Source organism: Diaporthe citri (genome assembly GCF_014595645.1).
Source record: "Diaporthe citri strain NFHF-8-4 chromosome Unknown scaffold_12, whole genome shotgun sequence".
In the NCBI taxonomy this organism is placed as follows: Eukaryota; Fungi; Ascomycota; class Sordariomycetes; order Diaporthales; family Diaporthaceae; genus Diaporthe; species Diaporthe citri.
The window spans coordinates 867,923-882,115 of record NW_025064857.1 but is presented as its reverse complement, the minus strand read 5'-3'; the positions used below and the strand labels follow the sequence as shown (position 1 = coordinate 882,115).

The window sequence follows — 14,193 nt, the reverse complement described above, 5'->3', positions numbered from 1 at the left end:
AGCCTAGATGATCAGCATCGCTCGCCCCCAGCTTATTTGCCTCTTCCAGCTCTTGGCTTCCCTCCTCACTCGCCAGGACCATTGACACATGAAAACTCCCAAACGTCACACCTTCCACCACCCCGGCGCCCCCGGCCCTCGATCTACTCGACAGCCTGCCAACCTGCCACCGTCGCTGGCAGTGTCAACGTCCCCAATTGGCCGATAAGTTGTCCTCGCTAGCAACTTGGCAAAAGTCCCCTCAGCTTCCAGAAGTCTTCGACCCGTTTCACCCTGCTCGTGACCCAGCCAGCCAGTCCACTCAAGCACCGCGGGACCACCACCAGTCAAAACACGGCTAGCTTCGTTCCTGAATCTGTGGTTGCATCGAGAACAAGCATCCGCGCATATTACACGCTACAGCCCACAGCTGCATACAAACTGGCTCAGCCTACCTGCCTTTCCTGCTTGTGGCCGTGCTCAGCCGCTGTCCAGTCTCGACCCCTCATTTGCAGTCGTCTACGAATTCACGCGTTCCTCTTGCTTGTCTCGACGTCTCTTCACCAGATCTAGTAGCCGGTGAATGTGGCCGTTGGGCAACTGACACCTCAACCTTCAAATTGCAGACTGCGGCTCCCTTTCAAACACAGACATCACGACTTCCATCGACCATACCACCTCAGATTTGATCCTCACCATGACATCCGAAGAAAAGGGCCTCACGCCCACCCAACCTGCCATCTCAAAGTCAGAAGGCGATGTCTTGCCTCCAAGCTACGACAGCCATGGCTCGCCCACCGCGCCTCACCACAAGAGCGTCGCCGAGGAGATCGCCCAGGAGCCCCTGATGACTCGCCTGGGCGTGACCTTCGACAGTTTCAAGCCTCGTGCCTATGGCCACGGCATCGTGGAGCTCGATCGGTCCATGAAGACGCGCCACCTGCACATGATTGCCATCGGAGGTTCAATCGGCGCTGGTTTCTTTGTCGGTTCTGGTAGTGCCTTGTCTACTGGCGGTCCTGGCTCCTTGTTGATCGATTTCCTGATTATTGGCATCATGATGTTCAATGTTGTCTACGCATTGGGCGAAATGGCCGTCATGTATCCCGTCTCTGGTGGTTTCTACACGTACTCCACGAGGTTCATTGATCCCAGCTGGGGTTTTGCCATGGTGAGCAATACTTGGCCAAGAACTGAATCCCGCAAAAAGCCACACATTTACTGACCTGCGCCAAGGGCTGGAATTACGTCTTTCAATGGGCTATCGTCCTCCCACTCGAACTCACAGTCTGCGGTCTGACCGTCCAATACTGGAATCCCAACATCTCGGTCGCAGTCTGGATCTCCGTCTTCCTCGTCTTCATCATAATCATCAATGTCTTCGGCACCCTAGGCTACGCCGAGGAGGAGTTCTGGTCCAGCTGCCTCAAGCTGGCAGCCACCGTCATCTTCATGATCATCGCCCTCGTGTGCGTTCTGGGCGGCGGGCCTTCATCCGGCAACTACAGCGAGTACTGGGGCGCGCGCCTGTGGTACGACCCGGGTGCCTTCAGGAACGGCTTTCGCGGCTTCTGCTCGGTCTTTGTCACCGCTGCCTTCGCCTTCAGCGGCACCGAGCTCGTGGGCCTCGCTGCGGCAGAGTCCGAAAACCCGGTGAAGAGTCTTCCTGGCGCAATCAAGCAAGTCTTCTGGCGTATCACGCTCTTCTACATCCTGGGCTTGTTCTTTGTCGGCCTGCTTATCGACTCGACTGATGAGAGTCTCCTCGGCGCCAATCCTTATGCCGATGTCAACGCCTCGCCTTTCGTCCTGGTTGGGAAGTATGCCGGCTTGCGGGGCTTCGACTCATTTATGAATGTTATTATCCTCGTTTCCGTGGTTTCCATTGGAGTGTCCGGCGTCTACGGCGGCAGCCGTACGCTTACCGCGCTTGCGCAGCAGGGCTATGCTCCAAAGGTGTTCACCTGTACGTCAAGCTCCCCCCCCCCCACCAGTACAATCCCTGCTATCTTCCCAGTGACGCAATATTGGTGCGCTGTATCCTCAGCTTCAGTACATGCCCACTAACATATGCCAACAGACATCGACCGCTCGGGCCGCCCCCTCTGGAGTGTCAGCATCATTTTGCTCTTTGGGTGCTTGGCATACATAAACCTGAACGCCAGAGGGCCCGAAGTCTTCGATTGGCTGCTGGCCTTGTCTGGCTTGGCCGCTCTCTTCACCTGGGGCAGCATCTGCCTCGCGCATATCCGGTTCCGCCGCGCCTGGGCCTACCACGGTCACACGGTCGACGAGATCCCCTTCAAGGCCATTGGAGGTGTCTACGGCAGCTATCTTGGCCTGATCTTGGTTGTGCTTGTGTTGATTGCTCAGGTATGTATTCTGGCCACTTACACGTTCAGCCCTTCCTCTGCAATCCTCAGGAAAAAGAGTCTTTTCGTCCGTTCGAAAGCCAACATCCAACTTTTTTGCTAACAAAAATAGTTCTACGTTGCCATCTGTCCTCCCAAGGGCGGCTTCAACGACGCCGAGGGCTTCTTCAAGTCGTACCTCGCCCTCCCCGTCGTCATCCTGTTCTGGCTCGTCGGCTTTGCCTGGAAGCGCCAGGCCTGGCTGCGCACGCGCGACATCGACGTCGACATCGGCCGCCGCGAGCTCGACTGGGACGCCATCAACGTCTACCGCGCCGAGCTGGCGGCCATGCCGACATGGAAGAGGACCATCCACACGGTTTTCATCTAATTCCTTGTTTTATCGTCGTTCTTGCCACCCTTTCCTGCTCTTTCGCGTCCGGCTCGCAGGATTCTGGAGGCCGGTGAATACAATTGGTGAACGTGGTGGTGCTTTGTGGGGGTCCCAGGGGAAGCGGGATAATCAGCGGGTGGCGATGAAGAGTCGGGTGGTCGGTGGGTTAATTCGGGAGGTCCGCCTCGCGGCGGACGTCGAGATACCTGGGTTGAGCCTACAGCTTTCGAGCGGCTATTTTCCCGCCGCTACTTATGCATGTCCACAATGAATTGAGACAATATCGAGTCGGAGCAGCGGCCTATTTTCATCTGTGCATCAGTATGGGCTGCAGTGTGACATGAGACGTGACTGTGCTGAAGCTGGCATCACGGCGACGGTTCCTCTACTGGACTGGACAGTCTTGTACATCTACCTACAAAGGTGCCACAACTCCGTGCGTGTGACAGGGCGGCGCAGCAATTTTGCTGGTCCGTCCTGAACGGGTTGTGATTCTCTCATACGAGCGCTCGGCCCGTGACACGCCCGTCTCCCTTCCTCCTTGCAGGTTGCCTCTAAGTAAAAATGTGTGAGCCCTGTCGGTCGTGACGGCTTGCCAGTCAACATCAAAAGGTAGGTCCTAGGCCATCGAAAGTCGGCTACCATGACCTCCCAGATTTGAAAACATGGTCGGGGTGGGAACACAGCAGCCTGGTTTACTATGATGCTGAGGTAGGTAGGTGGCTCGAGGCGCACCCCAGTCAGACGCATACACCCTCACAGTACATCCGCCACAGGGGAGGAGGATGAACACCTGGCGCCGGTCAAGGCAACGGTTCAGTTGCCGGGACGGTGGACCTATCCCACCTGCCCACCAACACCTCTGTCTACATGGCAAATTCGCACACTCAATCATGGTCATCAGTCATTACAGTCATCATATTCACACAGGCGAAGAAAAACATACAAGGGGGCAACAGTGTAAATAATTTGTAAATGATTTTTTATTTTGTTTCTCTCATCGACGCTTTCAATTCATCGCATTTATCTTCATGCCCAATCAGTCTCCTCAAGCCGTGACCAGCGAGAACTAGCCGGTAATCCCCCCCCCCCCGGAATGGGGGCGTTTGGCTGACTGGCTGACTGTAGGCTGCGTGTTGGTTATCTCCCTGCCCACCTTTCATCAAGGTAGGGGGCATCTCCAGACTGTTGCTGTTGGCGTGCTGTGCTGCGCAGTACTGTTTTCCCTTTTCCTTCCTTTCCTTTCCCCTTCCTTCCTCCTGCCTGGTCGTGGTCATGTCCCCACGACTTAAATATGGTATCAAGACGTGGGTGCTCGTTCGCTTGCGTGCGTATGCCCACGCCCACGCCGTTGGTCATCACCCTCCCAACCCGAGATATCCCCATCAAGCCCTTTCTTTTTTTTCCCCATCAGTATCCAAGTGCGTGCACGCGTGCCAGATCCTCCATGCTCAAGTATTATTCTTTGTCTCGCTGCCACTTCTCGCCTGGAGGCAGCGAACACCCCAGCCTTTCACTTTCTGAGAGGCAGCAGCAGCAACAGCGCAACCACCCAGAGCCCCATGATTTTCAACGAGAATCGGAAAAGCAAAATAGGAAAAGCACCAGGAACTCCAGATGATGACGATGATGCTCAAGCGCCCAAACTTCCGGTTGCATTGCCACTCGTTCCACCGTAGCCGCTGGGTGCCTAGTGGAGTGGCAAGTAGAAGCACAATGATTTTGTTTTCCCACCGTCCAGTCGCCGGGTCGTGATATCCTTTGATAGTACACAGGAAAGCGAAGTAGTAGCAATAGAAAGAAGCAAAAGCCGAAAGGAAAGGAAGAGCGAGAGCCTCCGGTCGGTAAGGGCCAGTCGGGTTTGCACCGGTCTAGCTGCCAATCGTATCCAAAGGTGATGATTGGCAGTCGTTCATAAAAGAATAAGTATAATCGGCTGAACACCTCATGGCCAGATAGCGCGAGCTGGGTGGATTATAAAGCCAGTCGATTATGGATCGATCGTGGTCCTCTCAATATGAGAAGTACTCCTTGGGTGCGATGGTTGCGAGACAAGTCGTGTAGTCGTGTGGTGTGATGCGGCATCGGAGGATTCGATGTCATGCCGACGAAGACAGTTCGTGTGGTTCTTTTCCCGCTATCCGATAACAAAATACAAATAAAGCAAGTAACGAGTAATTTTTGGGTATCAAAATATAAAGGACCAAAATATAAAAGCCAAAGAAGCGTGCGCGTGCAAAGGCAGGCAAATGCTGGCGGTCGTCGGTTCTAGGTGGTGTTTGTGGTGGTGGTAGTAGTAGTTACGTTTCAAGATGAGTCGTGAGTAAGTGCGTTGTTGAGGGTCTTGGAGTTGGACGTCCCGATTTTCCTCCAGGTGAACATGCCTTGCGCGTTCGCACCACCGGGGCCTTCCACTGGAGTGCGTGGGATCTGGTTCTCCCTGGGCTCCAGCAAAAGACTCTTGCGGTAGTAACTGACCTGGACGTTGCTCTTGGGGTCCGAGTCGTGGACGCGCTCCAGCTCGGACTGGATCCACTCCTGCATGTCGGGCAGCTCGGTAAGCCGGTAGGGGATCTGGAACCGTTGGAGGTCGCCGATGATCTTGGCCGTCCGCGTGTGCTTGTCGAAGTTGACGACAGTCATGTCGTTGCCGTCCTCGCCTTGAAGCTGCTTCGTGGCTGGGTTGCCAATGTCGACGAAGGTAAGATCAGTCAAGAACATGCCTTGGAAGGGAAGGCAGGGTGGGACATGGTCGGCAAGACGGGCACGGAGCGCCTTGTGGTTCTGGGCGGGCTCGACGATGGCTTGGAGAGCCTTGAGCATCTCACGTCGCTTGGGTGATACGACGTCCCAGGTCTTTCGTAGACGCGTTATAGTAGAGCTGTTGAGGCTGCAGATGATGGCCATCAGCGCGTCATAATTGTTGAGCTCAAGGCACTGGTGGGCAATCTTGATCCACTGCTTGATGACAGCGGCCCTCTTCTTGACCTCGTTGTAGTGCAGGATGTTCTCGGCAACCAGGTTCGACAGCTCAGTAGACAGAGCGGTAAGAGCCTTGACGTTGGGCGAGCCCGCGCCGCCCTTCTTCATCCACTGCGAACCAAGCAGCTCTTCTGGCAGGATGGAGCAGAAGATGCCCATCTGCTTCGCAGTGATCTGGCGGGCGAGCTCCAGAGGGTCAAAGTCAAGAATAGTCGGGCTGCTTCCGCCAGCCTTCCATACGGCCAGGGCATGCGCCTGACTCTTGGTGAGAGCAGGTGCCGGCATCGGCGTGTCCACTGCTACGTATTGCGAGACGGCGGCGTTGTTCTTGCCCATGGACGAGACGAAGCGCGGCACAAGGGTGGTGTCTGTAGAAGAGACACGTTGCACCAGGTCGAGAAGGCGCTTGCTAGCCGACGGCAGGGCCGAGTGCAGTCTGGACTCGGCAAAGAGCTTGATCAAATCCAGTGCCTTGTGGTCTGTCTCGTCTCGCCAGTGCGACTCCATCCATCCCTTCAAGACATTGTAAACCCTCAGGCGGACCGGTGAAGACATGTGTGGCGAGTCACCGACGTATTCGAAGCGGTCAATCAGGGCCTCGGCAAGCTTCGTTGGTGTGCAGAAGAGTCTGAATGTGAGGAAAAAGGTCGAGACAAACAGGGCATCGGGCGTGGACTCGTGAGTGGTCAGGCGCTCCACCAAAGCTGGCAGAGAGCCGCCGACAACCAGGCCCTCCTTGTTGAACATGAGCTCATGCGCATATGTCTTTTCCAGGAGCCTCGATTCGACCTCCTCGACCTCCTCACCGTTGTTGCTGGTGGCACTAAGTTCGGAGATAGAGGGTTGGAGCTTCGGGCCGAGGTGCAGGTCCGGTGTTGTAGCACGGGTGGATGTTTGAGAGAGGAGGCTTGACTCGGAGCCTCTGTTTACGTACGCGCTGCTATTGGCAGAGCTGGTAGCAACGATGCTCTCGCGCTGGTAGGATGATCTCCCCTCGCTCTCGGGGCCAGCGGAGTTGGTCGGGCTGTAATCTTCGGGCGCGAAGGATGTCGACAGCTTCGGTAATGGCGGAAGGCTGGGGCGGATCGAGGAGACTGATGTCGCACTATCGGAGGTGTTTCCGTCGGAGAAGAGGAGTGATTCACGACGTGGTGGGAGGGGCATGACGAGGGGCTCGGTGTCATCACTGTCGGGATACGCCGAGTATGGGACCTGCGGGAGCGGTTTGTCCTTTGGCAGGGGCTTGTGGATAGATGCGACCGTGGATGCAACACTTGCGGATCTTTCTCGCTCCTCTCCGACGATGTCGAGGGCCCCAAGATCCAGGTCAAGTCCCAGGCTACCGTCCTCGAGCTCAAACTCGAAATCGCCTATTCTCTCGATGACCCATTTCGTCTTGGCGACACACTCGCCGGTAGCCCTCACGCAGCCGGTGGCGGCGGACAACAGTCTGCTGTTGTCCTCGGTCATGATGATTTCGGCCAGTTCGGGGCCATTATCGTGGTGCAGGATGTCCCGGGCGGCGTGCACGAGATCTAATACGCGGTCGTACATGGCAGCTCGGGGCTGTTCTAGTAGCTCCTTGGTTAGAGAACTGTGCGCGCACACGACGTCAACGACCACCAGGAGCTCCCCGCCGGATGTTGCCGATTGTTTTATGGCCAGTGCGAGGTGTGGTCGTGACTGTGACTGGAGGTGCAGCCGGCCGATGAATGAGCCTAGGTGGGAGAGGAAGGTGTCATGGCTGGCGGTGAGACGCTCTGAGACAAGGTTCTGTGGCCTTGACAACGGCGACGGGCCTGCGAGAGAGACGCGGTGAGCAATGCTAGACGACAGGCGGCTAAAGTTGACAGCCCTCTGGCTGTTCTGAGACAGCCGTGCCCCTGTGCCCGCGGAGCGACCAGTTGACAAACGGTCGCTGGAGTGAGTAGCCATTTGTGTATCCTCACTAGCTCCGGCTGTGGGTGACTCGGGAGCCAATCCGCTGTCACCCGCACGGGAACCTGCATCATGGGACTTGATTGTACTCCGGTCGTCGTCAAAACTTGTCGCGTCGGCTGGGGGCGTCGGCGGTACGTAGTTCTCCTCCATAACAGTCGGCATGAGGGTCACGGCTGGTGCCCGTGACTGCCTGTCCTCCTCGAGGACATCGAGGAAGCGAACGCCCTTGGTGACGATCTTGAACGCCTTCAGTATCATCTCGTCGACGGTGTCGTTTACGGCGTCGGTGGGGCTGGCTATCTTCTGCTGCTCCTGTAAGCGCTTAGCTGTCTTGACCAGGGCGGACAGCTCGGAAAGTAGCGATTTCCTGCCCCTCCGTAGCCCATCGTGGCGCTGGACGACCGATGATTCGCGGGTCAAACAATGTGTCCGTTCCTGTGCGACAAGAGTTAGCAGCAGCGTAACGGCAAAGTAGTGGGCGAGACCCCTTGCACGACAGGCGGGCTAGATGCGCCACGTCAACATACCAAGAGATAGCGCACGCCGGCAATGATGCCCTTCATGAACTCCTGGTTGCCGAAGATCTCGCTATCGTTGACGGCGGTGCTGCGGCACAGGTCCCAGAAGTTGAGGAGGGCCTTGAGCAGGTTCCGCATCTCGTCGGGGTCGTAGGCATAGCAGTAGTTGGTGGGCAGCCATCCTCTCGCGCCGGACACCAGTAATGTGCCGTCTGCCCAGCCGTTGGTGTGTATGGAGTGGACCAGGACGACATCTCCCTCGTTCAATGGCAGGGTGACGGCGGAATCGGTCATGGCATAGCTGGGATGGAAGGGGTAAAACGCTCGCAGGAAGTTGTGGAAGACGGGCGGCGGGTTCGAAGGCGAGTTGAGGTCCTCTTGCGACCCCTCGGGGGTGGCCGGGGGAGTCATCTCTGATCGTTGGTAAGGGTTGGTGGAGGAAGAATGTTCGGGTGTCGAGGCATCGCCAGTCGAGTCGGACCTGGATTTCTGGATAGTGAGGGGCGCCACCTGCAAACTCGACCGGAAAGGTTGTTCGCTCAGCATAACCATGGCGGTGGAATTCACGAGTGGAGAGTCATGAGAGCTGCGGTTTATTTCAGCCGTTGTCCGTGTTGTCCTTGTCCGTGTCGTGTCGTGTCGGGCAGTTCTAATGTGGACCCGGTGGCCAAACCCAAGGTTCTTTATCCCTCGGTTGTGGAAAGCACGAGCACCGTGTTTTTTCCTTTCCGTTGACGACGACTGGTTCCCTGGTTTCAACGTCCCAAGATTCCAAAATGATCGTCGAGCCCTGTTGTCGCAAATTGCCCCGTTCCTTGCCCTGTGGTTCGAATAATGGCGGAGTAATTAGAAACTGGGCTGAGGTTTGTGGTTCCAATTGGGGCTGTTTCGACCTCTTCTTCCAGACAGGGTCCAAGTCGTCTCTTGGATAGATGTCTAGACAGGCTGGTGAGGTGAGGCGCAGATTTTCCAATCTCCGTTCCCAGTTGTACCCAATCAATGCAGTACCAGTCAACAACCCGGGTGGGAGGGGATGTCTGTCTGGTGTGGTGTGGTGCGGCGTGGCGTATGTGTGTGTGCCTGCGTTGTGCCTATGTGCGTATGCGGTGGTGTGCTTGCGAGTGATGGAGCAACAACACACGGCCTCTGTGTTCTCGAGGTCACAGTCTCGACGGTAGATCGTTTCGGAGTCGATATTTTGTTGTTTTGTCCGCCTGTCCGTCTGGAGCAGCAGCGGCGGCAGCAGTATGTAGAAGGAAGCAAAGCAGAGACGCGGAGCGTTCTGGAATGTTGTAGCAGGAGGAGGGAGAGGATCTGTGTGGGTGTTGTATGGGTATGGGCGACTTGGGTGTTTTCCTCTGCCCGTGCCCGTGGGCAGGTAGACCACCAGTGCTACAGTCCGTACATGGGTGGGCGGGCCAGGGTCTGGCAGGGAAGAGCCGTTGTATCTGTCCAAGTAGAAGGTACGATCAACTCACCCAGGACCTGTCGAGACAACCGAGTAGCGGTTACCACAGCGCACGCACACATGCACACACAGAGAGAGGGAAAGAGCAGATTGGGTTACATGGGGACCTGGGCAGATTGGACCTTGGAATGACGGATTTCTGGTCCGTCTGCTACACAGTGCACTGTGCGCACCACAGCCATCGCCCCCTGTGCAGGGCTCATCCTGAACGGGCGGCGCTACTGTTGCTCGTCCCAGGGCGCAGGGGTCGGGGCCAGGGGTGCTGCGTAGGGGCCAGTGCAGATGCAGATGCAAGGGCAGCCAGACCTGGACTGGCTGGACTCTTGCTGGGCTCGTGCTGGGCGGGACCGAGGTCACCACCACACGGACCCTCGATTCGGGCGGGTACGTACCTCCTTCCTGCTTTCTGTCATTCCTTCTGGCCTGGGTCGAGGAAGGGTACGTACAGTACTGGGGTACAAGCCAGCTCCCTCACCCGCACTCTATCGTCCCTCTTCCTTCTCTCTCTGTCGCCGAGTCCCTTCCATCTCCCCCGGGTCGGTCGATGTGATGCGATCTGCATGAACTGGTCAATGGTGCTCCCAGATGGGGCCCACTGACTGTCCATCTGGCTGTCTGTTCTGCTTGGATAGCAACAGACGATTCGGTCCACCACAAATGTTGGGCACGTTCACTCGTCCAGTGGCTTGCTACGTTTCATCGTCGTGACAACAACGGCATGGCGGGCAGGCAAAGATGCGAAGGGAGTAAGTAGGCTACGTACAATAACTGCATGTCTGCGAACTGGGAGAGCAGTCTGCTGTAGACAGATGTATACATGGTACATGTAATTGAGCATCAATCAAATCGTCCAGGGCGGAAAAGGCCCGATGCCATGGCCGAGCAATAAAATACCCTACACAGCAGATGAACAAAACAACAACAACAATCCCTCATTGACGAAATCGCATCCCCCTCATCCTCCCACAGTCGTCCGCCCGCACCAGGGAAAACGTGGGTTTGCGGTTCCGAGGTAACACACATTCCAAGGCCGAGAAAGCTTATCGGACGGAGATGGGCGGTCGAGGCGGGATTCCCATACCCTGCACAACTGATTCCTTGCCATCTTGGAAATTGCACGACCGCGCCTCAATCCATCGCCCACATCTCCATGTGTTTCCGGTTGACAGCACAGAAGACCCCGATGAGTAACATAATGCTGACGAGGCCGGACAGGAAGCCCACGAAATTGACCTGTATATTGCTCCCCGCGATCCCATGTAGCATCACAAAAAAATAAAAATAAAAATAAAAACACAGTGTTTGTGACCAAAGAAGCCGCGAGCAGCCCGTCAGTCCGATCCGGCCTCAAATCTTGCTTCAGGGCGGGCAGTGGGTGCGAAAAGGGGCGCGGAGAAATGATTCTAAGTGCGGCCAGTGCGCAGAGGCCGATCCGCCGCCCAGGTCCGCCATTTCTCCATTGCCTCTCGAGGAAGCTCTCCTGCTTCTGCCTTCTTTATGGATTATGAGCTGTGAGGTGTGAGCAATCAAGCAAAGCAAACCATGCAATGCAAGTGCTGCCTCCCTCGGAAGTCAAGCTGCCCACACACCCCTTTCCCCCAGAAAGTGAGGCAAACCCACCCCGGCACACGGTCACAGAGATCACACACCCTCAAACTCCCATTCCGTCTTGGATATCGATGTAGTGCACCCACAGACATACTCCGTACTCACACGCTCACGATGGGTCCCCCACCCGATGCTGCAGCAAGGAGACGTCCAACCCTCTCTAACCGCTGCTCAATTGCACCATGTCAGCAAGCACGCTCTTCTCGTGATGGCCCTGTCCATGTCCACGGTGGGTAGGTGCGTGGGTGGCGCGCAGGAAGGAGAGCTGCAGAGTCCCAGCTGGGCAGGGGTCAGCCCATTGTGTACGTGCAGCAGACTACATACTGCATGTGGGTTTTTTTCTTTTTGCCATGCGGCGGCCCACTTTGCTAAACTAACCCTTCCCTCGAACCGCGGCCCCAGGTCACAAATGCAAATGATAGCCAAGCAGAGATTTTCAGTGAAATTAATAAGCGCATCTTCTCTGCCTGTCAATCAATCAGTTCCCATATGCATCCTCGGCACGAGGCGAACGAACGACAGCATCGCAGCGGGACGAGCAAACCACGCCGCGCCTGCGCTCGATCAGACCAGCCCGGGACCGTTACATCGAGCATGTTGCTGTGTGGAACGAGCGCTTGGGGGTGTATGGAAAAACGTTTTGTCCTCGGAGATCTGCGTTCGCGCTCTTGTAGATCCCTTTGCACCGGGCGATAGATAGACGAGATAGAGTAAGATTAAGAATAAGAGAAGGAAGGAAGGGGAAAAAAGCACAAGCGCCTCTTTCGGCCGGTCCTGCACGAGCCCTCGGGCAGGAGCAGGAGAAGAAAAGCGCCGCGATAACAAAGACGGGCAAGATTTGCCCTGCCCTCTCTGCACCGCCCTCTCTCAGACGGGACGGCCCAGCTGCCCAGGAAGTAGACTACCCAGAGCGCAGGACCCGAGACCTGTGCCTCTTTTTCATGCGTTCGCCTTGGCAGGAGGCTCGTCCCGCAAGGGAGGGGCCAGCTGGCTGGCTGCTGGGCAAGGTGTTCTCCAGCATTTGGTAGTCTGGGTAGTTGGGAGCCAGGGAGCAGATGCGCTGCAGCCCATCCATACCGAGGTCGTGTCTGGCGCTGCGGCGATAACACGGGGCGTGCATCGCATAACCTACCTGTCCAAGACCTATCCTGCCACTTGCAGCATGCCTGCCGGCCAACAGACAGGAGTGAACCAAAAACCGAACAATGCCGGTGAGAGGAAAACAGATGTCGTGAGGCAACTGCTTGCGAGCGGTTTGCGGTTGGAGGAAATTCAAGCAAGCAGCAGACAAAGTCATCGCGAGGACCAGTTCGGTACAATGTCTGGCATACTGTGTAGCCTGTGTCGTTTTTCGGGGCAAGGGCAGAAGGATCCCCCGGGACGGTCTATCAATCAATCAGTCAAGCCGTGCCCTGAACTTCCCCCTTCATCAGCGTCCCAAGCCTCTGGGACGCTGTAGGTCAGTAGTATGTCAGTGGTCTCAACGGCGCCGGCCTCGGTCTCCCTTGGGCGACGATCTTGGGGGGCCATGGGGCTTCTCCGTTAGCTTGATTGTTTAGTTACCTGGTTAGCCGGTGGGGATCCCACGAGTCACGGCAGTTCGCAGTCGGGTGGGCCAGACGCAGGGTCACGAGACGACCACATGTCACTGCCCCAGGGCGGGAGAGGGAGAGAAAGGTGGCGCGCTATCAATAGTAGCCTGCTAGACCCCATACGGCCAAACGTGTGCTCCAGAGGAGCTTAACAATGATGAGGTGATGAGGGCCACGGAGAATCGCGATGCGCTTGCACCAACAAGCGGTATTGCTCCTCGACGCCAGGAACAACGAACCCCCCCCCCCATCGCCGAGGCTCTGATTACGGGTCGCCAATCTTCCTCCTCGCGCGGTTATTCCCCGGGCCCTCTTGACCTAGGATCAAAAAAGAAGGGAAAAACCTCCGTCTCGTCTCGTCTGGACCCGGCTTGTCGTCGTTGACTCGTAGATCTCCGACAGGAGCCCAGCTGGGCTGAGAGGCAGGCAGCAGGCCTCCACACATGGCTAGATCCAGGATTTAACTTTTTGAGGGCGTTGCTTAATTGCTGGTGGGCGAGTAAGAGCATTAATCACTGTCGCGGTCTGAGGCTGAGGCGCGCGAGACGCGGGCGCTCCCCTCGCGGCTCAGCATGTTTCTGGTTTAGAGCAGGGCAGAAGTGCAGGCGAGACGCCAGGCGCCCAGGCGCCTGTTTGGCGCCAACGGGCTGTGGGTTATACGAACAACGAAGAGGGGCAAAGGGTGGTGGCGGTAGTGGAGGCCCAGAGCGCTTGGCGGCGCCAGGCTGAAAAGTCGTCTGTCTGGGCCTCATTGCGCAAGGCTGCTCTAACAACAGGGTAAGCTGAATGCGCTTTGACAATGCACGTCGCGGGAGCATGATGCCGGTCGGGATTGTTGCCTTTCGTGGGAACACATCGTGCGCCCCCGAGAGACGGGAGGGCGGCCAAGTGGAAGGAAGGATATCTCAGTCTAGTCTGGCTGCTGCCAGTTGACGCAGGATGAGTGCGCGCCAGCCAACGCGTCCCTCTTCTCCGCAAAATCATGGCATGGGAATCCGCGCATTAAGCTGCAAATAGGGCCGTTTCCCTCGCTCAATACCACAGTATTGTTATCACACCGTGTTGAATTGAATCATGACAGTGACGATCGCAACTTGTTGGACCGCAACGTGAGCGGTGCCCGACCCGACGTCGGCAGCGACACCGATATCCAATGCTCGCCGATCATTGACCCGCGGCTTCGGTGGTAGCTGACGGGTCCCTGAAGGGACAGGGACACACATTCTCCCACATCCTTTCACACGCCGGCGATACTGACGCGGTCGCCAAGCGAGGGTCATTTCACGTGTGCTGCCGGTATCATGGAGCCACGCACAAGGTGGGCACCCGTCTGGGGTGCATGCTGCAACGGAGGGAAGGT

General features: G+C 56.8%; 2 protein-coding genes across 2 annotated transcripts; one reads left to right on the top strand and one right to left on the bottom strand.

Moving 5' to 3' along the window:
• Positions 1-676: 676 nt before the first annotated feature.
• INS49_004535 (uncharacterized protein) lies at positions 677-2,721 on the top strand (the record flags this gene model as incomplete). Its single annotated transcript, XM_043165324.1, has 4 exons — positions 677-1,150; positions 1,216-1,945; positions 2,060-2,352; positions 2,464-2,721. The coding sequence occupies 4 exons, from the start codon at positions 677-679 to the stop codon at positions 2,719-2,721; spliced, it is 1,755 nt and encodes a 584-aa protein (XP_043018039.1).
• A 2,310-nt stretch (positions 2,722-5,031) lies between these two features.
• INS49_004534 (uncharacterized protein) lies at positions 5,032-8,717 on the bottom strand (the record flags this gene model as incomplete). The annotated part of the gene is made up of 2 exons (XM_043165323.1): positions 5,032-8,082; positions 8,175-8,717. The coding sequence occupies 2 exons, from the start codon at positions 8,715-8,717 to the stop codon at positions 5,032-5,034; spliced, it is 3,594 nt and encodes a 1,197-aa protein (XP_043018038.1).
• Positions 8,718-14,193: the final 5,476 nt, after the last annotated feature.